The 27,423-nt window shown below is 45.6% G+C and overlaps 1 protein-coding gene across 2 annotated transcripts in view; it reads right to left on the minus strand.

Moving 5' to 3' along the window:
- LOC147457481 (DNA repair protein recA homolog 3, mitochondrial-like) overlaps positions 1–26,185 on the minus strand; it is a 63,259-nt gene extending 37,074 nt beyond the window's left edge. The window contains exon 1 of one of the 2 annotated variants that reach the window (XM_086512355.1): positions 26,032–26,185. In XM_086512355.1, coding sequence (XP_086368481.1) covers positions 26,032–26,130 — 99 coding nt within the window. In that variant the 5' untranslated portion in view covers positions 26,131–26,185. The remainder of the gene's footprint in view (positions 1–26,031) is intronic. The other variant, XM_086512356.1, reaches the window with a different exon arrangement.
- Positions 26,186–27,423: the final 1,238 nt, after the last annotated feature.

A 27,423-nucleotide genomic window follows, 5' to 3' on the forward strand; every position in this document is an offset into this window, starting at 1 on the left:
AGAACAAACTAGTCATGCGTGGATCACGGTCGCTAATAATCGACTGTGGCATGCCATGATACTTGAAAATATTGCTCATAAACAAGCGTGCCATCTGATCTGGCTTTATCTTCTTCCTGACAGGAATAAAATGAGCCTGTTTGCTGAATCTGCAAATAAGGGTCCAAATACCATCATTTCCTGTCTGCGTTCTTGGAAGATCAAAGATAAAATCCATAGCAATACTTTCCCATGGTTTATCTGGAATAGGTAGTGGTTGCAATAACCCTGGTGCCTTTTGCCTGTCAAACTTGACCTTTTGGCATATTAGGCATTCTCGCACAAAGGCATCCACATCCCTTCTCAATGTAGGCCAATAGAAGAATGTCTCTACCGCTTTAACTGTAGCATCAATACCACGATGCCCTGCATACGGTGGGACATGACTCTCTTCCATAACTTTGCGTCGCAATGGCTTTGTGACACACAATCTGCCATGCATCATCATGAACCCGTCTTTAAGAAGATAGTGTTCATGACGTTGTCCATCCATTAGTTGCTCGAAGACCCTTGCAAAATCTTCATCATTTGCATACTGTTCTCTCATATCATCAAGTTCATGATGATAAGGAATCGACACAGCTGAAATTTGTGGCTTCCTTGACAAGGCATCAGCCACAACGTTCTGCTTGCCTTCCACATGCACAATCTGAAAATGGAACATGGACAAGATATTTGCCCATCGCATATGCTTCTCAGATAACTTTGTCTGTGTCAAGAAGTATCGCAAGGTCTGATGGTCCGTTTGGACAACAAAGTCTGCACCTAGCAGGTAGTGTTTCCAACTTAAGAGCGCATGAATCACAGCCAGTAACTCTTTCTCATAGACCTGCATGGTCATCTCTGGCCCTTGCAAAATTCTGCTCTCATAGGCTACTACCCTGCCATCTTGCATTAGCACAGCACCAATGCTACTACCGCAGGCATCACATTGGACCACAAATGACTTCCTAAGATCTGGCAACACAATGACTGGATCCGAAGTCATCTTTTCCTTTAAGAGATTAAAAGCTGAAATCTCTTTCTGTGTCCATCTGAAGGTGACTGCCTTCTTTTGAAGAGCATGTAAAGGTGAAGCAATCTCAGCGAAATTTCGAATAAACCTTCTGTAATAGGAGCATAGTCCCAAAAAGCTTCGGACATCATGCACCGTCTTCAAATTTGGCCATGACTTGATCGCTTCAACTTTTGCAGGAGCCATTCTGACACCATCCTTTGAGACAATGTGTCCCAGAAAGTGAATCTCTTCCAGAAAAAACTCACTTTTCTTTGCATTGATGAGCAACCTATGACTGCGTAGCTCTTTGAACACAATGGCCAAGTGATGCCTATGCTCCTCTTCATTCTTTGAATAGACTATCATGTCATCAAAGAATGTACCAACAAACTGCTGGTGTGGACGGAAAATTCTGTCCATCATCCTATTGAACGTAGCAGGAGCATTTGTGAGACCAAAGGGCATCACTAAAAATTCGTAAAGGCCAAACGTTGTTCTAAAAGCAGTCTTGTGCACATCCTCTGATCTAATGCGGATCTGATGATACCCACTCTTTAGATCTATCCTGCTAAACATAGCTGCTCCTTCTAATTTGTCCATAATATCATCAATTCTAGGTATAGGAAACCTATTCTTGATGGTATTCTTGTTCAGTGCACGGTAGTCGATGCACATACGCCATGAGCCATTTTTTTTCTGCACCAACAATACTGGAGAACAGAATGGAGATGAACTGGGCTGAATCAGCCCTTTTTCTAACAGCTCCTGTACTTGGCCCATTATCGCTTTCTGCTGAGCCGCACTAACCCTGTACGGAGGCTTATTTGGTGGGCTACTGCCTGGCACCAAATCTATCGCATGGTCCTCGGGTCTCTCTGGCGGTAATTGAGACGGTAATGAATCGGAAAAACAGTCACTATACTGTTGTAAAAACATTGACCTTTCTTTATCTAGCACAGATAAATTTGATTCATCACAATCTGACACTTCACGTGCAAAAACCAAGTACGCAGAAAGATGCTTTTTCATTACAGAAGTAATAGCAGAAGCTGATACAGTAGGAATAGACTCCCCTTTAAGCTTTACATCCAGAATGTGAGTCTTTCCCCTGCTCTGTACAGTGATCTTTTTGTTGTAGGCATCCATGATTCCCTGTACACGAAATAACCAAGGAATACCTAACAACACATCACATCCGTCCAGTGGCATGATGTAAAATTCTTCAGCATCTACATAGGACTGGATATGTAGACGCAACTTTCCGATGATGGGTGTCACAGCCTCTGTATGGCCAGGACATGCCAAACCTGCCTCTGCTGTATACCCCATCTCTTCAGGTCTGATTCCCAACTTTGAAGCCAATTCTGGGGAAATGAAGTTGGCTTTGGCACCTGGATCAAAGAAGATAAGCACTGTTTGATCCCTGACCTTTCCCCATGCTCTGCAAAGCTCACTTGCATCCGAATTTGGCTTGTCGCCCACCATATCTGGCACTAGACCAGCCATGGGCTTCTTTCCTTTCTTGTCTTCCTTGTCTTCAGAATCAGCTGGCCTTTTCTTTGTAGGACAGTTGTAAGCAATGTGGCCAGGCTGCTCACATATAAAGCATTTGTTCTCTGTCCTCAGGACCTTCTTTTGCTCTTCTGACTTGCGAGGAAAACGTCTTTTCCATTTCTTTGCTGGTCCTTTTTCTGATTCAGCCGTAGCTTTGTCTTTCCCTGCGTTGGCTGACTCCTGAGTCCCTTTAGGAGCCTCATTGGGAACGTGCTTCTTGGCTGAATTTTTCTTGCCTGATCCTGCCTTGACGCCAGTGTTAAATTCACAATCTTCTCCCTTGAGCAAACCATTGCCAGTGTTTGCTACCTCGATGAGCTGCGTCAAAGTAGTGACTTTGGTCTTTGTGCAGTATTTTCTCAATCCTTTGGGTAGGCCACAACAGTATTTTTCAATCTGTTCTGTCAATGGCACAAACCTATAGGAAGTTACTGGAAGTAGAGCTTTCCAAAACTTCCGATTGTAATCATCCAGATTTCTGCAAGTGGCAGCATTTAGCTGGTGCCATTCTGTCATGACATCTGCTTCAAAGTCATCAGATAACCATGCTGCTGCAAAAATCTGCTTGAAGTAAATCCATGTGGACGGAGCTTGCCCTTGAAGCAATAAAGTTGTCCACCATTGTCCCGCATTCCCTGTCAAGAAAGTGGCTGCCTTGCGGACCTTTGAAGCCTCTGTAAAGTTTCCCCCTGCATAGGCCTTATCAAACTGCTGGAGGAATGAAAGAGCCTTCTTCCTGTCATCAAACCCTGTAAAGGTCGTGAATGACACTCCTTTGCCACCTTCTTTGTACGGAGTTGGCCTCTCCAGCGGCGTTAAATTGTCATATGGAAGTGACTGAAACATGGGAACACTATTAGGGTTCATTTGTGTTCCTTGGCCGATATTAACTTGACCTGGAAATGCCATATTTGGCTGCTGATTTGTAATTCCAGCCATACCAAAATTTGCTTGTGGCATCCCAAATTGTCCCTGAGTGCTTTGAAACCCTGGTTGCATACCCATGACACTGTACATGGGGTTAGGCATCATCGTTTGAGCACCCGCAAACACTGTTCCTGGTGTATAAAACTGATTTCCAGGTGCATGACCAGCCATGCTATGAAATACCGATCCACCTCCAAAATAGCCAGGGTGTACTGAAGGTGGTGGGAAGACCTGTTGCATAGCCTGTAAGTTGCTTCCCTGCCCATTAGAACCAGCTATAGGCTGCTGAAAGGTGGCGGGCTGAATTGGTACAGCTTGAAAAACTGGCATCTCAGCCACCTGTTCTTGCACCTTAGGCATACGTTGTGGAGACTGCATGTTCTCCGTCAAGTGTACAGGTGTTTCCATTGACTGTGCGGTATGAATCACCTGTGCTCGAGCCTTAACAGGCTTTTGAATATGATCCAGTGACCCAACTTGCTGAGACGGAACAGGAGGTTGCAGAAAGGCTAAAAACCTTGGGTTCTGCATTACTTGTGTGAACATAGCCACAGCAGTAGCCAACTGGGTCCTGAATATATCATCATCAGTCTGTGGTGGTCTTGAGGACTCACCCACTTCATGTGTCTGTTGACCCTGTGAAGAGGAAACCTCTTCAGTCACATCATCTGGTCTGTCAGCCATAATTGCAATTCCCTGTGTCTGGTCTATGATCCCCTGTGTCTTCAAGCCCAAAAACTGACCAAGGCTCACTTCTATGGGAAAAAGTGATTTAATCCCGTCGATGGAACCATGAAACCGGCCTGTTCAATCCGAAAAGGGCGGTAGACTTTACTTTAAACCTTGATTTAGCTTTCACCCATTATTAGTCGTCTATTTTACCTGTACTTTCAAGACACATCAAAGGGGAGAGGGATACAGGCTGCTAAATTGCACCTGTATGAGTAGACGGACACCAGATTGGCCCCTAACTTAGGCGCCCCTTTCGGTATTTCTTTATTATTCAAAAGAGGGAATAAACGTTGTGGTTCCTACAAGCTGCCCCGCACAAACTCGGCTGAATTTCCACTGTTCCAGCCCGATTTCGGCAGCATAACTGTACTAGAACCCTTCACGGTCAGTATTCCCACGCATTGACTGACTTTCCCGACGCATACGGGCACTTTGCAAAACCTGGCGAGAATCTGCAGCACGCTGAATTCTCTGTTTTCAGCCCTGAAAATGCGCCAGATCACCTGTACAACGGTCCCCTTGCATCCCCGAACCTCCTGGGGGTATTAGGGTCCGTTTAGGGCCAAAACCCTAAACCTGCAAAAATACACAGCAGGCTGTAATTCACTGTTTCGGGCTCCGTTCCGCGTGCCGGTCGCATCCCTAGCAAGTCCTCGAGCTCCCGCACCTGTAGGGCTACTTGCCCTTTGAATCGGACGAGATTTCTGGCGTGAAACCTCTCCGAATTCACCTGTACCTGCGGGGGGATTAGCCGCTAGCTAATCCAGTACCTGTGCAAGAGGCTCTTGCCTCGGCAATCGCGCATGAACCCACACAACTGTACATTGGTCAAATGAAAAGCCCACTAGAGGGGCATAACATACTGCCAAAGGGGAGAGAGAGGGCAGTGCGTAGCGTGCAGGGCATCACTCCTGGCACCGCACTGTGCATAAGAGGGAAAGCAAGCACTCCATAGCTCTTAACCTGTGACAGAGACTTGCAAAATGAGCCTCCCAGCTATAAATCACGTTTTTGCCTTCTCTATAAGTAGTAAACTGGCCTCAGAGTGCCAAGTGTCACTCATTTGTGCATTTTCCCGCTTTAGACCCTCGGGTCTAAAAATATCTCACCTGCAGCCTCTGTTGACTTGGCCACAGAGTAACAAAATGATCCCCATGTCAAACTGCACGTAATGACGCGAAGACATTTTCAGGTCCCAAAATAGCAGTTCCCTAAATTTTAGGAGATGCTGCCATTGTATCTTTCTAGGTCATCCGACCCTCTTTGTACACTGCGGCCACATCCAGAACTGAAATGTAGCCTCTGTAGCAAAGGATTCCACTTTGGCTAGTCAATGACCCCACTTGGCTAACCATAGTCCTTGTCCAACCTTAGTGCTCTCTTGCCCTCAGGCCTGGACTCCCTCTGGACAGTTCCACACTAGCTATGCAATGCAGGGCAGTTAGATTTCCCGAGGGGTGTTTCCAAAAAGTGAAAGTAAATAGATAATAAGAAAGAAATCAACAAAAAGGATAGATAGTAGTCACACGCTGGTGACAAATAGACTCACAAAAGTGCCAGATCACTGCTAATCTAAACTGACTGGACTGACTGAACCCTGCTCTGGTGTAGCTTGTCCACGGACACATAGGGTTGGGATGTGTCACGTGACAAGCCTTAGACTCAGCGGTTGGCTTCTCTTTTCCCCTTTGCGGCAGGGACTAGACTGAGTGGACTCTCAACTCAATGTTGGAGTGGTTACATACACAGGTCCTAGAGTTCTCTCACCACATGGGAGACCTAGGGGTTACAGACTTGCTTTCTACTCTCTGGCCATTGGCCAAGTTTGCAGTGACTCCTCCAGATGCAACAGGATGTAGACACATTGTGGTTCACCTCTTTGCTGATACTCAGTGCTCGCCATGCTATGTATACATTCATGAGGACTCCTGGAGAGAGGGGGTTGCTTTACGTACGGCTCGCTCTGCCTGGGCTTGGGCCAGGCACTCGTTGCAGTCACGCCTATCTAGAGGACGCTTGGATGCGGATTACTCCCCATCCAAGCCAGCCTCGAAGATAGCACGTTTAGCTGCTACGGCAGCATCTGTTCTCTCTCGCTCCCCATGAGGATCGTCTCATGAAACGAGCAGGGACTTGGTGGGCCCTAGTTTCAGTGTCAGCGGGGCCGACTGCGGCAAGAGCTTCAGCGCTGCCTTGTGGGAGGAGAGATTGATCTCCTTATGCTACAGGAGCATCATCTGTGTGAGAGCTGCATTAGACGTTGTGGTAAGCTCTTGCGTGGACGATATGATACTTTTTGGTCAGTTGCTTTTGGACCTAGACGCATCCAGGGTGGGGTATGTATGACTATTGCAGATTCTTTGCAGTAGGCCATTGTGGGCAAAGGGATTATTGTGCCAAGCAGGGCTCAGTGGATCACTATGCAGGTTCAGGGTTGCCTTGTGGGCTTCCTGAACATATATGCGCCCAATGTGGCGAGTGCAAGAGCAGAGTTTTGGTCACAGATTGTTGAGTCTCTGCCACAGGTAGAACATTGGTATATAGGGGGTGACTTCAACATGTTGGAGGACCCTTCTCACAGGATTGGTGATAGCCATGCTACTGTGCATGGAGTTGAGCTGGCAACTTGGGAGAGGTTTTGTATGACTCTGAGGGTCTCGGATGTGTGGCAGAACTCTAGTTTTGTGAGGCCCCCAGACAGCCTGGCCGTCTCTCGTTCGGACCGCAGAGTGGGAGGAGTGAATCTATCGCGGATAGATCGCTTCTACACTAGGGACCATCTCAGTGACTTGGGTGGGATAGTTGGCATTCTGGCAGGGACTTTCTTCTCGAAAAATGCACCAGTGATCCTCACAGTGGTGGCAGACAGACAGAGGAGGGGGAGCACGATGCTTCGCATCCCTGAGAGGGTCTTGTTGGACTCTACACTCAAAGAGCGAGTAGAGGCTCTCTAGACAAAGAGCTTGGACATGCAGGATTCTCCTGTTGACAGAGTGGCCTGAGGACTAGCTCAAATTAGTCGTTCCTTTCCCAAGAGTCTTTGGCTCGCCTGGCTACAGCGAGAGAGGAGGAGCAACGTCTCAGACGGGGCATTGCTTCCTTGCAGAGGATGCAGGAGCAGCATCCAGACAGTCCTTGGTTGGAGGCGCAACTACAGCAGGCTACCAAGGAGCTTGTTAGCACAGAGGAGCGGCACCATGAGTTTGCTTTCCATCGACAGGCATCAGAGTGGACACAGGTGGGTGACAGAGTGACTGGTGCTTTCTTCGAGGCAGTGGGACCTCGACATACGCATGCCAAGGTCAGTCACTTGAGGAGGCCCGACGGGTCAGTTGCTTCTGAGCCAGAGGACATGCGTGCAGTTGCTACTGACCTTTACCATGAGTTACTGTCTGCAAAGCCTCATTCAGAGCGTCAGGATGCATGCAGGAAGCAGGTGTGGGTACAGATGCCTTGCCTTGTGACTGAGGAGATGCGTCAGAGGCTTGAGCTGCCACTTTAGCTTGAGGAGTTGCACACGGCTCTTAGTGCACTCCCCCGTGGTAGCTGTCCAGGTGAGGATGGCTTGACTCCCAGTTGTTTCTTGGAGTACTGGGACTTGCTTGGCCCAGATTTCTGTAGTGCTTTTTAGTACATCTTGCACACAGGAGAGATGCCTGACAGCTTGAGTGAGGGTCTGATCTACCTCATTCCCAAGGAGGGTGGCTCCTTGGATGAGATTCGACAGTGGCGCCCCATCACCATCCTCAACTCAGCCTACAAAATTCTTGCCAAGGCTCTGAGTTTGAGGATCCAGCCACTTCTTGAGAGCCTTATACATGGGACTCAGACAGGTTTTGTCAAGGAGCGCAGTATCCTTGACAACATCTTTACTTTTTGGGAGGCTTCTGCCCTAGCGCGGCTCCGTGGTGAGGATCTAGTGATTCTTCTTCTCGATTTTGAGAAGGCTTACGACAGAGTTGACTGGGACTTTCTAGAGGGCACTCTACGCAGGATGGGCTTCTCAGATGCTTGGATCATAGGGGTGTCAGCTTTGTACATACGGGCACACAGTCAGGTACTTTTGTCAGGAGGTAGAGGTGATCGTTTTATGCTCGCACGTTCGATCAGACAGGGCTGCCCTCTTGCCCCCTTCCTCTTTCTGTTTTATGCTGAGGCGATGAGCAGGTTTTTGGTGTCGTAGCAGGTTGGTTTACGGGGCTTAGCACCCCCTGTTCAGGGAGATGAGCTACTGGACGCTGAGTTTGCTGACGACTCAGTCTTGTACTTGGATGGCCAGGAGGCCAACCTTCACAGGTGTGAGCAGGCTCTTGAGACCTTCTGTTGTGCATCTGGCGCACTGATCAACTGGAGAAAGACAGTGGCTTTCTCGGTTGGTAGTGCTCTTGTGCCCGACTGGATGCCAGGTAAGGGGTTTCAGGTGGATCCCCCCAGGGACTGCAGTTCAGTACTTGGGCTGTCAGGTTGGTTTGGACTTGTCTCCCGAGCAGCAGATTGCTCCCCTCCTCCTGTCTATCAGGAGGAAGTTGTTACATTGGAGCTCCGCACGACTTTCTTTGGCTGGCAGAGTTGTAGTGGCCAACCAGGTGTTGTTGGCTACTATGTGGTACATCACTTCTTGTTGGATCTTCTCGAGTTCTTGTATCAGCCACGTAGAGCAGCTGATCAGGAATTTCCTTTGGTCAGGGCGAGACACTCTGACAGCCCAGGCCAAAGTGGCTTGGCAGGTCATCATTCTTCCTTGTTCACAGGGAGGACTTGAGATCATAGACCCAGCATAGCAGAGCAGAGCCCTTCTTGGGAAGTTCATCGTCCGAGGTCTTCTTCCAGGTGAGGAGCCTTGGAGGGAGTTCTTGTTACAGCGGCTTCGTGCTAGGGTGCCTCAGGCAGGAGTCCCCTGGCAACCTTCGACTAGATGGATCTTCATAGAGATGCGTAGAGTTGGTTTGAGCAAGAGACTAGAGGATCGCTTCGCTGTGGGGTTGCTTCGATCTTGGGAGCACTTGCGGCGAGGCCTAGAGCAGCGTCAGCCTACTTGCACGGAGGAGCGCCTGCGACAGCCCCTTGTTTGGAACCCCATGGTTAGCACTCAAAGAGGTCACTTGGTTGGTAGTCGGCCTCATGTTTCCTGGGGTTCCATGGCAGCGGGTCCAGCACGCTCTTTAGGTGACTGGTTACAGTTTTCAGGCTTGTCAGAGGAGCTACAGGGCTTTCAGCTACAAGGCATGAGACGGGTGCAGAGCATGTGCCAGGACATCTCAAAGGCAGTACCAGCTGAGTGGCTCACGTCTCTCGAGTCAGCCACGCCCAGATGGATGGGAGCCTTCACGCGACTGGAGATTCTCATCTCTGTTCGGGCTTGCTCAGAGACTGTTCCCTCCCTATTTTTCAAGCTACAAGTAGAGGCCCCGTAGGTGGCAGAGTGTTGTTTTCAGAGGATTCGAGTGGTGGGCATCTGTGGTAGGACTTGTGTCATCGATCCTGACCCAGCTACTCTTGAGATTGGACATTGGAGACAGTGGGCTTGGGAGTGCTGTCCACTGACGAGTACAGTGGGATCCTTGAGAGTGGCTTTGGAGGGACCCCTTTTCTTCTGCAGACCACCCAGGTGTCCCCTTCTTTCAGTACACTATTCGACTGGGACGTCACATACTGGCAGCACACAGAGAGGCTAGCCCTGCTGCAGCACCTCATTGGCAAGAGGAGGTCTCACAGCTGAGTTCTTGGCAGTTTTTTGGGAGAGATTGTGGGACTCCAGACTGCCGAGGCAAGTCACTTTTTTTCAGTGGTGGCTGGTCGCACACAGAGCTACAGCAGTTGGGAGCTGGCTTGTGCATAGTGGCCTCTCGTTCGCATGCACAGCTTGTGACCACCTTGTGGAGAGTCACTATCACTGTCTTTGGGACTGTCCCTTGGTACAATAGGTGTGGCTTCGTGTTCTTCGGCTGATGCCTGCTCTTTCCACGGCTCGGCTGTACACATGGGGGGCAGCTGCTTGGTCCACTCTCACGGGCCCGGCACTTCAGTTTGAGCTATCATCCACCAGCAGGATGATAGTGATGCAAGGGGGGCGACCTACACTCTAGCCTGCCATAGAGCTTACTCCACAAGAGTGGTGCAGTGAGAGAGAGGAGTGTTGGGAGCTCATCAATGGCTTGACACTCTGGTTCATCTGGCGGGCCCGCTGCTTCCGCATCTTCGAGGCGCGGCTTGTACCACCAGCAGAGACTGTTCGGGATCTTTGGCTTGAGCTAGTTCATACTCTCAGAGGACAGTTCAAGAGACACCAGGGCAGTTCCAACCGCATGCGGGAGCGCAGAGAGGCTTTCCTTCGACTTTGGCGTCCTGGGCCATTTTTCACCATGGACCAGGGTGTGCTCAGATGGCACTACCATCCACCTACGTGGCTCTTCCCTCCTCCCATCCCCTGATCTAGCCTCATTGTACATATGTTGTTTTTTCATTGAGAAAGTCTCCCCATCATGATTGTTGTAGTCCTCTCTTGTAGAGGAGGTTGTAGCCCTATGGGCAGTTTCCTTAACTAATAGAAGGATCTTTTTCTCGGGAGAAAAAAAAAAACTATCTCTGTGTCTATGAAACTCGAGTAGATACAATCCAAGACATCTTTGGTCCCGATAGCTCATGACTCATGAGAAGGGTCCGAAGCCTTCTCTGAATAGACAATGGAAGTGACCCCGTATCTCGTAATACTATGCACTGACATAGATAATGCATCTCCATCTCTAGCTCTACATGGCATAGGCGGCATACCCTGCTAGCTACTGGTATCCCTCTGAATCTGCCAATCTCAATCTCAAGCTGGAGTGAATATGTCCATTAATGTGAAGATGTTCGTATCTGTCACAAACTGGTGACGTGGCAACATGCCCCAGGACAAACACCATGCTGACGTGGCAGCAAGCTCTGTAAAACGTGCCGACATACTAACGTGGTAGAATGTACGGACCTCCGAAAATTGCGCCGCAAATCGCACTACTGACGTGGCAATCCGTACGGAAATCCAGAAATTGCATTGGCTGATTTACGGAAGCTTTTGGGATAATTGATTTTAAGGTTATAAGCTTTTGAGTTTAAGTGCTTTTGGGCTCTACTTTTGGGCATCCCTTGTACCTTTAAATAAGTGGGCAAGGCTTCACTTCTCAGAGCATCTAGACGCAGAGTCTGAGAGTGAGCACCTACCCACTCTCTTGTACTTTGAACACAGATTAATACAAAAGGAAATACCGCAAGGAACGCAAGTCTTTTGGGCCAATACCTCTTGGCACGGAACTACGCCGGGCCATGTCGACCTAATTGTGAATTGTGAATTGTTTTGAAGTGAATCTCTGCTATGTCGCGGTAGAATCTTGACTTGGGTTGTCCAAGTTTGTTACAATGGTATCAAAGCGTGGCCGATTTCTCTTTTACTAGGAAATCCGATCCTTTTCTCGGGACACACTTAAGGATTCCAACAGAAATCAGTTGACTTCTTTTGCATTTGCGAATGCAGGAGGAGATCACGGAGCAGATTCTCATGAGCAATCAGAGGAAGAGTACGGCCCACCTCGACCTACTCAATTCGAGATTGAAGAGATAGAACGTCGACAATTGGTTGACGGGGCAACAAAGCAGATGATTAAAATTACAAAGGATCCAAAATTTGCAAAATTTTTGACTCAACAATCCCTCGCAGAAGTACACACCCAGTTGGCAGAAGGCCACAAAGCCACCAATCAAAACGGCAATCAAGAAACCTCCTTCTCCGAGGATGTTTACAGAGCAAGAATTACAAGAGGTGGTTCTGACACAGATTAGCCGGCTTTTAGACGCAAACAACAAATCCAAAAAGCATGAGAAAAAGCACAAGAAAGGAACCGACTTCCCGGAATATTTGGGTCGTCAATCTTCCTTTGCATCGGCGAGATAGCAGAAGAAGAGTGTACAATTTGAAGGACTACCCAGTTCTTCGTCTTCTTCTTATTCTTCTTCTGACAGTTCTTCTAGCTCTTTTGATTCGAGCGAAGAAGACAGAAAAGGCAAAAAGCAAAGCAAAAAGTAAACGCTTCGGAAAGGGCAAGAAAAAGGCAAAGAAGCCTAAATTTCGCCCAGTTTCTGACAATCCTACAAAGTACTCAGACAGTTCGGACTCCGATGATTACATGTTTTATGCAAAGAAGAAGCATTTTTATAAAGCCAACCAATATGACTTCCTCGAAAATAAAAGCAAGAAAGTAAGAGAATTCAAAGAAGGTGGACAGTCGATTAAGTTTGACTCTTTTTTTGGATTTCGAGATGCTCCAAGAGCTTTGGCCTTCATACAACAGTTTGACATGGCTTTCTCTGGAGGGCATTACTCAGAGCACTCCAAGATTTGGAGGGCTACATCTTCCTTCAAGGGAAATGCTCGAACATGGTGGTCCACCCTTCTACTGAGAAAGGAAGCTCCGGTTAATGGGTTGAAATTTGAAAGGCTTTTTATTTCTTCTTGGCTGACTCGGGAGTATGAACGAGATGTACGAACTGCTTGCAATCATCTTCAGATGACTAGGGAGATTCTATGGACGCTTATTGCGAGAGAGTTTGGAGCTCTTTTCTACCAGCCTCTTCATTTAAGAAGGTCTCGTTTAAAGAACAGATTGAGCGGTTTTGCTGCGAACTTCCTACAGAGATCCGAGACTACTGCTTGAAACAAAAGTCAAATTCTATTCAAGAATTGATGGGTCATGCAAAACGGGGTTTTGCCATACATTCAGGCAATTTGACTTACCCCATTGATGAGATCTTGACTCAAAGAACCCAACAAACTTCTAATGATGAAAGTAGAAAGAGAAAGAGTTCCCAAGAAAAGAAAGACAAGGATTCACCATGAGTACTGACCCAAGCACGATTGATGAAAGTACAGAACTTTGCTGAGCTTGGGGCAAAGTGAAAGATCAAGAAGCCCTGATTTTCTTTGATGGAGGAGCCAAGGAAAACTTCATTTCACCTGAATTGGCGGCGCGGTTCGAGATTACACCCGATTGGATGGGACCACAAGCAGAGGCAGTTCTAGCGGCACCCGGATAGGACGTAGCCATTACACCTGTCATTGGCAAACTTCGGTTGCATTGTCCGAGGTATTTGGGGCACGAGGACTTCTACATAATGCCCTGGAAGGTTGTGATGTCCTCCTTGGAGTCCCTTGGTACCATAAGAACAACGCCGTGGTCGATTATCAGGCGAAGAAAGCGAAATTGACAAATGAAAAGAGCCGAAAAATTATACTTGATGTAGGTAATAAACAAATACCAACGTTACCTCATACCATCGGGAGAAAAATTGCATTCCATCTTTCTTCTGCTTCCATACAATTCCGGGAAGGGGGTAGACGGTAGCAACGAGTGTGAGAGGCTCAATACCTTCGAGTCTTGGGAAAAAAAATTGCTCTGATACCACTGTGAGGATTAGTGGTACTAATTCTATAATTAAGACTTAAAACTTCATACTTAAGATCAAATTGAGACTCAAGAGACTGAATGTGTTTAATTGATTGAATGAATGCCTGAAAACTAAGTACATGTAAGGTGCAGCGGAATGAATGTTGAAACTTTGCTCAAAATGAGTGATCTGATCGTGCTCAAAGTTCCTTTTTCTTACGGAAGGAGAGCCTTCCGTTCTTTAATGAGAGAGTGCAATGGACACAAACAAAGTGAATGAACATTGTGCGTGAAGGTGCTGAGATTGAGAGATAGAGAGAGAAGAGAATACGACACTGGGAAGTTGCAAAACCCTCCTCCAAAGGCCCCACTCTCGATGGCAAGAGTGGTCTACTATTGATTGCACAAACTCGTACAAGACTCTGATGCAAAACTTGAGAACTATGATGCAATGTGTGGAGACGACGGTGATGACGGCGACGACTCAAAGTGCTATCTGCTATAGGTGACTTGAAGGCTGAAATTCTGCTAGGTCCAAAAACGCTAATTCTGCTGGTTGTTTGGTCATGTCTTGATGCTGACAATCCGTTGTCCTTTGGTGCTGAAAATCTGCCTAAAAACGATGTCCTATGGCTTAGTTTCTACTGCAAAAACGCTGCCTGTTGTAGCATGAAAAACGTTGAATGGGCTGGCTGAAAAATGCTGGACAGCAGTACCAGAAAACGCTATGCTACTGAGTCTTCCAAGTGCTTGTGACTGAGGCTGTTGGCGGTGAAGATGGCTGTTGAAAACGCCAGGAAACTTGAGTGGGAAACGCTAGAGCTGCTTGGAAAAACGCCACCCAAGGGGGGGAAGTCTTGCTTGAGAGAGAGAGAGAGAGGGTGAACCTACTGCACTTGTGCCTGTGTTCTCCTTGCTCTTCTGCCAAATAGTGCTAACCCTGGTTGCCTTATATATTATCTTACCTATTTTGCCCTACTCAGTTCCCAACAAAAGTCACTTAAAATAATAAGTGAAAAATGTCAAAAATAGGAAAAGTAGCTTTAATGCACTGGAAAATGCTCTTGATGGATTCTGATGGTAATGCCAATGACCATGCTATGTGCAACCGGAGGATATGCATCTAATCTAAGTGAGTGGTCATGCACGGTCTGCAAACAGACTCACAAAAGTGTCAGAACACTTCCTAAGCTAGACTGACTGGACTGACTGAACCCTTGTTATGTTATAGCTTGTCCACGGACACATAGGGTTAGATGTGTCATGTGACATCCCCTCCTTTTTAAAGTGAGGTATTGGTAGCTGCATGGCTTCCTTGTAGTCTGCCAACAGCTCTGAGTAATCTTTGAAAAACTCTTCGTCGACCCACACTACTTCGTGGGTCCCTCGATCCTTGAACTTCAAAAAGTATTGTCTCACTTGCTACTTCGAACCACGTCGAAACCGATGCAAAAACACTTGCTCCGGCTCCATGACTTGAGCTTCATCTATGATCCCCGGTTCTTCTTCTTCCAAAATGTCCTTTGGAGATGTTCCTTGAAACACTTTCAACCAAGAAACATGGAAAACGTTGTGCATTGACCATGAGTTAGGCAATTGCAATTTCATTGAAACCTCATTTATCTTTTTAAAGACTGGAAATGGATCGTACATTCGAAAAGACAACTCGGGACACTTCTTTCCAACTTGCTTAAAACGTTGCTTCATGATTCTTAAATACACCCAATCCCCTTCCTTGATCAAAACATCCTGACGATGATTATTAGCCTACCATGAATAAGATTCATGAGCCTTGCTTAGCCGAAGCTTCTCACTCTCAGAAATCTCATCCAATGACTCACTTTCAGCATTGGCATCAGGCATTTGACTGACCGAGCGAGTCAAAAGTGACTGGAACGGACGGCCAAAAGCTGCCTCATACGTTCGACCAATGGCAGAGGAAAAAGAATCATTCAAAATAGCTTGAACCAATGGGAGATAGAGCTCCCACTGAGACTGCTCATCATGCAAATGTGACTTTAAAACATCAAAAGCCAATTGATTGTAAATCTATGTCTGACCGTCTGACTGTGGATGAAAAGCCGATGAAAAATTCAACTTAGTGCCAAGCTTTTCAAAGAGTGCGCGCCAAAAATTGGACCTGAACTTAGCATCCCTATCTGAAACAATTGATTTTGGCAAACCACAGAGGGGGTACCAATGCTTAATGAACAACCGTGCTACATCTTGTGCGGTGACTATGGCTTACAAGGAATCAACATGCAAAACTTGCTGAAACGATCGACAATTGTCAAACATTAAGTGTTCCTTGAATGCAAACTTGGTGGAAGGTTAGTCACAAAATCCATGGAAATATCTTGAAAAGGTCCATCGAGAATAGGCAGCGGTTACCCCGAGAAGCTTTTACCTTTTGACATATAGTGCACTGAGTTACATAACGAAACACATCCTTTCGTATTTTAGGACAATAAAAGAATTTTTCTATTTTTCCCAAAGTGTTCATTCCCCTGTGCCCACCGGTGAGAGAATCATTTGCATCATGCAATATGGTTTGCCTGAGAGAGGGAAACACACATAAACGTTGACGAAAATAAAACAAACCATCATGAATGAGATAGTTGCTTGGCCCTTGGGAAACAAGAGCCTGCAACCAATGCTTACCAAACTCAGAATCCGCATATTGATTCTTCATGCTGTCGAAAGACATACCCTGAATAGAAAATGTGGACCTTGACTCAAGAGCCAAAATCTGTCCTTTGCGACTCAATGCATCTGCAACAGGGTTAGCTTTTCCAGACACATACTCAATCAAACCTCCAAACTGCTCAAAAAATTGTGACCACCGTGCCTGGAGATCACTCCAATGTGCACTAGGCATAGACTAGAGCCACCTGAGGGCTTGATGATCTATGCGAACTGTAAACTCTCTACCATACAGAAAATGCTTCCAATACTTAAGAGAGTGAATGACAGACAAAAGTTCTTTATCATAGACTGAATAATTCTTTTCCGCACTATTGAGCTTCCGACTAAGGAAAGCTACAAGACGACCATGCTGCTAAAGCACAACGCCTATGGCGACATTGCTCGCATCCGTCCATACTTCAAAGGGATCATCCCAAGAGGCAAGGATAAGACACAGTGCTTCTGTCACCGCAACCTTGAGAGCTACGAAAGCCTCAATGGCTGCTTCGGGCAAGTCTATGCGCTGACGAGTCTTTACTCCTTTCAAAACATCAGTCATAGGTGCAACAATGCGTGTAAAATTCTCTATGTGCGAACTATATGCTTGACATAAACCAAGAAAAGAACGCACATCATATGCACTTTTGAGCAAATCCCAATTACAAATCTGTTCCACCTTCGTGGGATCTAGCTTGACGTCTTCTGCAGAAATGATATAACCCAAGTAAGTGACTTCAGTAAGAAAAAATTCGGACTTCTTAGCTACAATGTACAATTGACACTCATCCAAACGGGTTAGTACCCTTTCGACATCCTTTTCATGTTGTTCCCACGATGCAAAAAAAATGAGAATATCATCAAGAAAGATGAACACACATACACCGACCATATCGCCGAAACGGCCTACCATGAGATGATTAAATGTACCCATGGCACTTGTCAATCCAAACGGCATAACAACATACTCCCATTGCCCTCGCTCGGTGCAAAAAGCGGTCTTGAAAATGTCGCCTTTGAATATCCGTACATGATGGTGTCCACTCTTGAGATCGACCTTACTGAAAACCTTTGCCCCATTGAGCCTGTCAAGGATATACTCAATGCGAGGCATCGGAAACTTGTTCTTGACGGTCATCTTGTTCAAAGCCCTGCAATCAATACACAAACGAGACGAACCATCCTTCTTGCGAAAAAACAAAATAGGAGCAGCAAAAGGACTTACACTAGGACGTATGAATCCTCTGGCCACCAACTCTGTGAGTTGTCGCTCTAACTCTTCCTCCTATGTCTTGTTCAAACAGTAGGGAGCCTTACTGACAAGTTGTGCCCCCTCCATAAGCTTGATGCGAGGTCCTCCGACCGCTCGGGTGGGAGACGGGATGGAAGATCATCCTGCAAAAAGAGATGCTTAAACTTCATAAATAAATATGAATACTTGTCTGGAGCCTGAATGCTCTGGGAAACTGGAGCAACATAGATGAATGCCACTTGTGCTCCTCGTCGTAATTCACGCTTGACCTGCACATGAGAAATGAGAGGCAAAGAATGCAGACCCTCCTCAGCACGAATGATGATGGGGGAATCAGTCTTGGCATTTAATGTGAGAGTGTTGGCCTCCCAATCAATGAGAGGGTTATGCTCACGAAACCATCTAATGCCCAAAAGCATATCACATCCTGAAAGAGGAGACACGAGAAATTTCCTACAGAAAGCAGCTTGCCGAACTGTAAGCAACACATCGAGGCACTCTTTCGTGATGAGAGAGTCCATATCGGGAGCGAAGCCAGAAACCTCGAGAGAAGATTTCTGACTAACCCCTAGGCGGGCTCTCTCAACAAGAGAGGCACTAATCACATCATGCATACTGCCTGGATTAAACAATATGATAAAACGCTGACCCTTTACATGACCATAACACTTCATGAGAGACTCATCAATGTGTGTGTCAGAGACATGAGAAGATTCAGCTTGGTTCATTACAGTGTTTATGGTTGTTGTGGGTGCCTTTGGTTCTTTAGGTGGGATTGTATTAGAACAAGCCTTCTTAATGTGACCCTTGACGTGACATCGATAACATCTACCTTCCTTAACATAAATCACTTGTTCTTCAGCCGTGATGTATCCTCCTATAATTCCTTGTGCAGCTTTTTCATCCGGGGTTAGCTTAGGTTTTGCAGGTGCTTTAGCTTTACCCTTAGATTCATTTTGAGAGTACTTTTCCAAAGCATTAGAGGAAGATGGGCTAGAAGAGTTACCATTCTTACCATTCTTACCGTTCTTACCATTTGGCGGGTTCTAAGAAGTCTAAGAGGTTCCTTGAGACGTCTTGTTCTCCTTAGGCTTTCCCTTGTTGTGCTTCATCTCCTCTGCGAGAGCAATCGTTGCCGCCTTGTTGAGATCGATTAGATCAAGTACCTCGACATCATACTTGATATACTCGTCCAATCCATAAAGGAATGCCTCCTTGCGCTCCGCATCCGATTTGCGTAATTGAGTGCCGAGCTGCAAAACCCGATTAGAGAAAGATATAACTGGCATACCATTTTGCTTGAGAGCACACCAATCATCCTTCAATCGTGCGAGGTACTGAGGTGGCATAAAACGCGGCTTGAGCTTGTCTTGGAAATCAGCCCGTGAATTCATCGGCTTCCTCTAGGTGCGCGGCTAACTATGCCTCTTGCCATGCGTGGTACCAATTGATGGCATCACCGGCAAGGTACATAGCTGCCGTCAAAACCTTGCTATTTCCTGTCTTCTTAGTTGTCACAAAATAAGCATTAAATTGATGCAACCAAGAATGAATAACCGTAGCATCCATCTTACCATCATACTTACTGAAAGTCAACTTCTCTGTGACTGGGTTGTTGAAGTCCGAATCTCGGCTTGCGCCACTTGAGGAACTACCAAAATCTTTGGCTGATTCGAACTTCGAGACAAGAACATGTCGAACCAAATTCTTGCGTGCGGAGGTCCCTCTGAACCTCACGATCGGCCTCCAAGGCCGCTCGTCTTGCTTCGGCTTCCAAGCACGCTTGCTCACGCTCACGCTCAATAGCCACCTTTTCTTTCTTTTCGTTTATCGCGCTCGTGTTCCAAGGCAACACGAGTCGCTTCTTGTCATGACATCATGTCCATCATTGATTTCACGAAGGCCTCCATAGGATTTGGTGCAATCCCAGGCGTAGATAGCGTAGGAGGAGGGTCAGGAAAACCTCCATGGTGAGGAAATTCTTCTTCACTACTTTCATACCCATCACCTCCGTGCGAAGTATCCATTTCGCTTCGGGTGATGACCATACACTGTGATCTTTGGTTCTTAAGTCCACGAGGAACTTGGATTCTTGTGGGTCTTGGGTTCTTGGGTTCTTGGGGTTCTTGAGGGTCTTGAGGGTCTTGAGGTTCTTCTTTCGCTTGCAATCTGTGTTAGAGAAGGATCTTCTCTTCACCCGAGGTCTGCTCTTTTCCACGAGCGCACCCCTTAGCGGCCTTGCACTCACACCAAGGTTGCTTTTTCCAACCTCACGTCGATTGGCCGGCCGCTAAGTGCACGGTCCGCTCTCAATGAGTGAAAAGAGGCACAAGGGCAGGCTGGACAAGCCCTTCTTTCTTGTTCCTATCACTCTTCAAAAACACGATTAGGAATCGACACGCCCAAGAGAACTTGGGTTACGTGCAACCGCAACAAGCAAAAAAAAATTATGTGGTTCTTGTGGTTCTTTCCTTAAGTGATACATAACACTGTCAAAGCTCTAATACCAATGTAAGGTGCAACGGAATGAATGTTGAAACTTTGCTCAAAATGAGTGATTCGATCGTGCTCAAGGTTCCTTTTTCTTACCGAAGGGAGAGCCTTCCGTTCTTTGATGAGAGAGTGCAATGGACACAAACAAAGTGAATGGACACTGTACATGAAGGTGCTGAGACTGAGAGATAGAGAGAGAAGAGAATGCGACACCGAAAAGTTGCAAAACCCTCCACCAAAGGCCCCACTCTCGATGGCAAGCATGTTCTACTATTGATTGCACAAACTCGTACAAGACTTTGATGCAAAACTTGAGAACTATGATGCAATGTGTGGAGACGACGGTGACGACTCGAAGTGCTATCTGCTATAGGTGACTTGAAGGCTGAAATTCTGCTAGGTCCAAAAACGCTAATTTTGATGGCTGTTTGGTCCTTTCTTGATGCTGAAAATCGTTGTCCTTTGATGCTGAAAATCTGCCTAAAAACGCTGTCTTATGGCTGAGTTTCTATTGCAAAAACGCTGCCTGCTGTAGCATGAAAAACGCTGAATAGGCTGACTGAAAACGTTGGACAGCAGTACCAGAAAACGCAATGCTGCTGAGTCTTCCAAGCGCTTGTGACTGAGGCTGTTGGCGATGAAGATGGCTGCTGAAAACACCAGGAAGCTTGAGTGGGAAACGCTGGAACTGCTTGGAAAAACGCCACCCAAGGGGGGGGGGGGGGGGGGGTCTTGCTTGAGAGCGAGAGGGTGAACCTGCTGCATTGGTGCTCCACAAGTTAGGAAAACTAACTTGAAGCTTCAGCCTATTTTGGCAAAGCTACTTTTAAAAAATTGGCTAACATGATGTCTATAAGAAAGCTAAAAAAGGTATTTGAGGAGCTCCCTGGAGAGGACTTGCACCATGAGTGTCAAGGAGCCAACTTGAGTGTTTCGTGAATCCATTTTCATTTTTAACAAGGAGGGCATCACCTTCATCATTGACTTCCTCTTGGTGATAAGAGGGAATTTTTTGACATCGAGAGGAGTAAGGTGGGTGGCGAAGGAGAGACGGAGGTTCTTGACATACGTGTGGGGTCTTCGGGAGGGAGGACTTGTTTGGCATCGAGTCCTTCAGAAAGGGGCTAAATACCGTCTTCTTCGTCGATGGCATATAAGAGGACTTCTCCATCTAACATGAGGAGAGTTTCCTCTTCTTCACCTTGCTCCTACACCTAGACTTAGGATTTTTCCACAAAATTGAAAGCATAGGGAAACTGGAATTATATGGTTTCAGATTCTTTTAACAGGTTAAACCCATCCACATTACAAGTAAACAGGGAAGTGCAAGGAGAGGTTATCGGCTGCTCATCTACACATTAGAAAATCAAATATGAATACGACTCAAGTGTGTGCCATCGTGGTGATTGAGTACACTTTGAGCACGTTTTGGAGTTCGTTTGGGTATATAAGCAATCAACACTACTTATCTTTGTACTTATCTGATTGCAATCAATCAAATCTACTAACAATCCCTATATGCTACTTCTCTTGTCTATGTTTGGGGTTCCTACTATCTCACCTTTCTCACAACGAGAGTCCCGATGCCTTTCCAACCCCTCTCAAACATGTTTTTGTTCGACGTATTTCTGGTAAGCCTGACGTGAGATCCGACCCAAGTGAGAGGTGGCGATATGGAGAACCAAGCAAAGATGATCTCGATTATGTAAGAAAATATTGGATACCTTGGACATATGAAACAAAGATGGTTCAAATGACTCAACAAAAGAAACTCGATGGAAACGGCATTGGTTGGATGCGGTATACAAAAAGTGGAACATCTTCCAATGCCATGACCCAAGAGGATATCTCAAGTCTTATGAGTCAGAGATAAAGCTTCACAGGGTTTCGAAAGATCGGATGATTGTGGCTTTTAAGAGATTTTGTGAGTGAGTCCAAGAGCTTGCAAGGGAGTTGGGATCCTTTTGCGGAAGCTATTAAACAAGAAAGCGATTGTGGATAAATGTTGGATTGTCAAGGATGTGGCATCCTTGACAATCCGCCGTGTGGCTAGGAGGGTAACATGTTGGGTTAGTTAGCAAGTCACTGCTATCAACACTTAGAAATCTTTCCAAAATGCTCAATCAAAAATTGTGTTCAAACACGTTGTGCGAATTCGCAGACGTTCACGAGATTCGTACTTGCATGGGCGCCATGAGACTCATATGCACTACCACTAGCACAATCTCAGCGTTTGAAGTTGACTACTACTCAAGCATTCATGAGGGCTAAACCAACCGGAGGGGTGTCTGTTGGTTACATCTACTACTAATTGGAAGGATATATATGGTGATGAGTTAAAGCAAGATAAGAATGCCATCTCTATGCAAAAGTCAGGGTCAATGTAACGGAACGCACACCATATGCCAACTGAAAGTACAAACTAAGACAACGTTTAGCACTTCAAACAAGGGCCGTCACTACCGCGCAAATGGCAGCACTACCTGTTGTTAGAGAGAGAGAGAGAGAGAGTCAGCTTGCTCTCGTCTATGCACTCCTCGCGTTGCTGCTATCCGCAAAGCCTTTTTTACGCAAGCGCTATTTTTATTACGAAGCATCGGACAATTTGAAAATAGCCTTTAAAAAATGTGTAAAGGATTTGATAGGCACCATGCCTATATCACTACCTACAAGCCATAGCAGCTACGGTACGGTACGGGACGGGACGTTTTATACGCGGTCTCCAATACGCGTACTAGACGTATTTTTGAGAATCAAAAATAAAATACGTCCACTTTTTTTTAGATATGATACTTTAATAAGGACGAATGAAGCGGTTCATGGACCTCCTCAATAACTCTTCAATATTTAACCATAGCATACATAAACAAGCACCATAAAGCTCTAAAACACAATTGATCAACTAGGAAAAGACATACATTTTGAGCAAAAAAACGTTAGAATAGAAAACATTATGAGACGTATTGTACGTTTTAATACGGGATGTCGTGTATCCTAAATAAAATACGCGTATTTTAGCTGCTATGCTACAAGCAGGTAGTGCCAACAACTGAACAGAAAGAAAGAAAGAATCCACATGAGACGAAGTGGCAGAGTTCCACTCCCAGACTGCAACGGCCCCAAACGATGGCCACCCCTTTCGGTATTTCTTTATATTGCTTCAACAATGTGCAACTCTGTGGCTCTACTATGCTTCTTCCCAAGGTAGAATGCCATAGAGAGCCCACAGCATGTGTTTAAGGACCCTTGGCCTTTTAAAAGCAGTTTACATAAAAAGCATGAAGTTTAAAAGCATCTACTCGCCTTGTGGGATGTTCGTACAACGCTGCCTCGTCATCAACTGCAAGGGCAAAACGTGCGGGGTGTCCGTACAACCTGCCATGTCATCGATTTTTACACAATCTCTTGAGCTTGTGTGTGTGTGCGCGCGCGCTTTATTTTTAATGTTTAGGCCCCTCGGCCGGTTCCATAAGTTGTTGAGGGTTAGGATTTTTAATCCTAACCCATTTTAATAATGGCCACTCGGCTAGAACCTATAAGTTCGTAAATCCTTCTTCTTCTTCTGCTTCTGCTAGGGTTTAGGCCCCTCGGCCACGATCTGCAAGTCGGCTAGGGTCTTTAGTGATTTGACACGTCATTAGTTTATGACATCCCCCCTTCTTGAAAGAAGAGTAATCATTCGCGATTATATCTGCAAAACAACTCAAGTTAGATAAGAATATCCGAGGGTCAATCCCGGGGGTCATTCAGTTTTCTCATTTCTTCAATATTTAACCATAGCATACATAAACAAGCACCATAAAGCTCTAAAACACAATTGATCAACTAGGAAAAGACATACATTTTGAGCAAAAAAACGTTAGAATAGAAAACATTATGAGACGTATTGTACGTTTTAATACGGGATGTCGTGTATCCTAAATAAAATACGCGTATTTTAGCTGCTATGCTACAAGCAGGTAGTGCCAACAACTGAACAGAAAGAAAGAAAGAATCCACATGAGACGAAGTGGCAGAGTTCCACTTCCAGACTGCAACGGCCCCAAACGATGGCCACCCCTTTCGGTATTTCTTTATATTGCTTCAACAATGTGCAACTCTGTGGCTCTACTATGCTTCTTCCCAAGGTAGAATGCCATAGAGAGCCCACAGCATGTGTTTAAGGGCCCTTGGCCTTTTAAAAGCAGTTTACATAAAAAGCATGAAGTTTAAAAGCATCTACTCGCCTTGTGGGATGTCCGTACAACGCTGCCTCGTCATCAACTGCAAGGGCAAAACGTGCGGGGTGTCCGTACAACCTACCATGTCATCAATTTTTACACAATCTCTTGAGCGTGTGTGTGTGTGCGCGCGCGCTTTATTTTTAATGTTTAGGCCCCTCGACCGGTTCCATAAGTTGTTGAGGGTTAGGATTTTTAATCCTAACCCATTTTAATAATGGCCACTCGGCTAGAACCTATAAGTCCGTAAATCCTTCTTCTTCTTCTGCTTCTGCTAGGGTTTAGGCCCCTCGGCCACGATCTGCAAGTCGGCTAGGGTCTTCAGTGATTTGACACGTCATTAGTTTATGACGTCCCCCCTTCTTGAAAGAAGAGTAATCGTTCGCGATTATATCTGCAAAACAACTCAAGTTAGATAAGAATATCCGAGGGTCAGTCCCGGGGGTCATTCAGTTTTCTCATTTCATATTGGAGCTCTTGATCTTCTAGCGTAGTAAAATTAGCCATCGTACCCAGACCGCACTGATCTTTAGAAGGGTGTCTCGATGCACTAAATTTACAAACCCAAGCAATCTCACCCAACGAGGAATATTCATTGGTTGACACATCACAATAAACACAGATGCTTACATATATATGTTGCGAGATACAACAAACAGCATCGTTGAGCACACCACCGAGACAGACGAGCTGGTCCAAACGAGGTTGCTTCTTGGTTGCACCTAGAAGCCATCAGATACCCTAAAGAATTGTTGCACGAGAGACATTGCAACAGTGGAAAGCAGATGATAGCACATAGACAACCCATGTAAATCGGCATTGGTTGTCTATAGAGTGCAAGCCTGTACAACTACACACGTATGTAGCCGATAGATAGGTACATATGCAACCAACATACTATTCAAAGCATCCAAGTAATAAAACATAAATAGATCTTTTGACCTCTTCTCCTCTAGTCAGTTTACAAACTTGATAAGGAAACATGAAAGTTAAATCACAGAGAAAGTCTAAGATGGTGAAATCCTGTGCTTCAAAACAGAAATTTACTTGGTATATCTGTGTGGTAAGCCCCTTGCACTTGAACAAACAAGGGAAACCTCCTCCTCGGATAAACCATCCAAGAAGAAAAATCATATCAAGATCAATGACTACTTCTGCACAAACTTGGTCCTCAGCATTGCCTTTCACAATGGTACATGGCTAACATTATTTTCGATAAAATAAACTTGCAATACAGCATAATCAGTCACAATGAACTCAATGAAGCGAAACTTGTTTAAGGATTTTATACATATAAACAGTGTTTCTCAGGGTTTCCTTTTACCATGATAAATGGCTAATATTCAGAATAGAAAATCTGCCAGTCTACTTGTTGGATACCCCTTGGTGTTTTTGAACTGGCAATACAGCATAACGAATTGCAAGGACACCATGAAGAAAAACTCTTTAAAGGTTTGTACACACAAATAAAGCATGTAAATGAGTCTCTGTCTATTGCAGTATTGACATGAGTTCTACATAGCCTTCTCTACTATAGAGGAAGTTAAATTGTTCTACACATGCAGGAAAGGGAAATAAGAGAAGGGGGGGTGGGGTTTGTCGTGGAGGATGCACATGCATCACAAAGAGCATCTCTAAGGAGGAAAATGAGCTGGATTGCAAGCTAACAAACTGCACCTAAAACTTAAAGAAACAGCCAAGTATAAAATCAATGAAGACCTGCATCCACCTGGGGGTTCCTTCGGTAACCTCTCTGAGCAGACTTCGGCGCGCGTTGAGAGTAGGCGCGAAGACGCTGCGCACCAGCCTTTGCGCCATCGCTGGCTCAAAACATTTGAATGTTTAAACCCCAGGAAACCTTCGTCATATATATAGCTCTTCTATATATAACGCTACTTGGGAAAAATGACGAGAGAACAAAAGCACTCTTCTATACTATATATTAAGGAAACTGGTTTTCCAGTGCCACGTGTCGTAATTTCTTTTATCCGGCTACAGTGAGGACAGTGCGCACGTAGGAGGGGAGAGAGAAAGAGAGAGAGGCGACCGAAGGCCATCGGCCACACTAGTATATTCATAAGGACACAAAAAAGTCTTTTGACTTTTCATTTTCATGTGTTTTTTCATTTATTAAATTCACCCTGCACTTATCCACTTAAGTTGTCTTAAAAATCTTTTCTTTTTTTGGCCTGCCCAAAGGGCAAAGGCTATAGAGATGCCTTCTTTCTTTGCTGACTAAAATAGAAAAAATGTTGATTTGTATTTTCAAGCATTTTTTGAAGGCCAAAAATGCTCATTGGTTGAAATAAGATAGTGGGCACTCATTTAGATGACTAGTGTGTAAATGTAACGATGGACTTCAGAAGCTCATTGACCAAGGAAAGTATTTTGGGCTTAAAGCAAGAAACGTTACTAATGAAAAATGAGGAGTATTTTTGGTCTGCCACAGGGCTAAGGCCATAGCCATAGTGATGTATTCCCTTTTTCCTAAAGAAAAAAGAGAGGTTTTAGAAAAATATTTTTTTTTTTTATTGGTTGATTGTCAAGCATACACTCATTATAAAGATCTATAAAGATAGAGCTTCTCAATTTTTGAGGTAGTGGGCTATTGAGTGTGGTTAAAAATGTTACCAGCATAGGATCCCCATTGGGCTATTGAGTAGTAGAAGTGTGGCTTTATGTGCTGCCGCTAAATAGAGAGAATCTTTTAATAATTCAGCTCCTCTCTCTTGCAACCTCTAGGGAATTGCGGGTGTTCTCTCTCCCCCTCTCATGTGCTCGACATGGTCGACCTTGTTTGCAGCTAACCTCTCTCTCTCTCGCATATAGGAGAGCATCCATAGCTACTTGTGTGTCACCGTGTGGAAGTGTTTGTGTGTGGGGCTATTGTAGGCTTCTCTCTCTCTCTCTCTCTCTCTCTCTCTCTCTCTCTCTCTCTCTCTCTCTCTCTCTCTCTCTCTCTCTCTCTCTCTCTCTGCGGGGTGGGCATCGAGCAATGTCTTCTCTGCATGTGCAAGCAAGGCAACGTTTCCCTTTTTAGAAATGTAGTATGATGTTAAGCATGGTGGCTAGGGTATAGTGCCAGATGGGCAACACCCAGTTGTGTCATAC

The sequence above is a fragment of the Adiantum capillus-veneris genome, chromosome 5, assembly GCF_014529385.1.
Source record: "Adiantum capillus-veneris isolate H3 chromosome 5, ASM1452938v2, whole genome shotgun sequence".
Lineage (NCBI taxonomy): Eukaryota > Viridiplantae > Streptophyta > Polypodiopsida > Polypodiales > Pteridaceae > Adiantum > Adiantum capillus-veneris.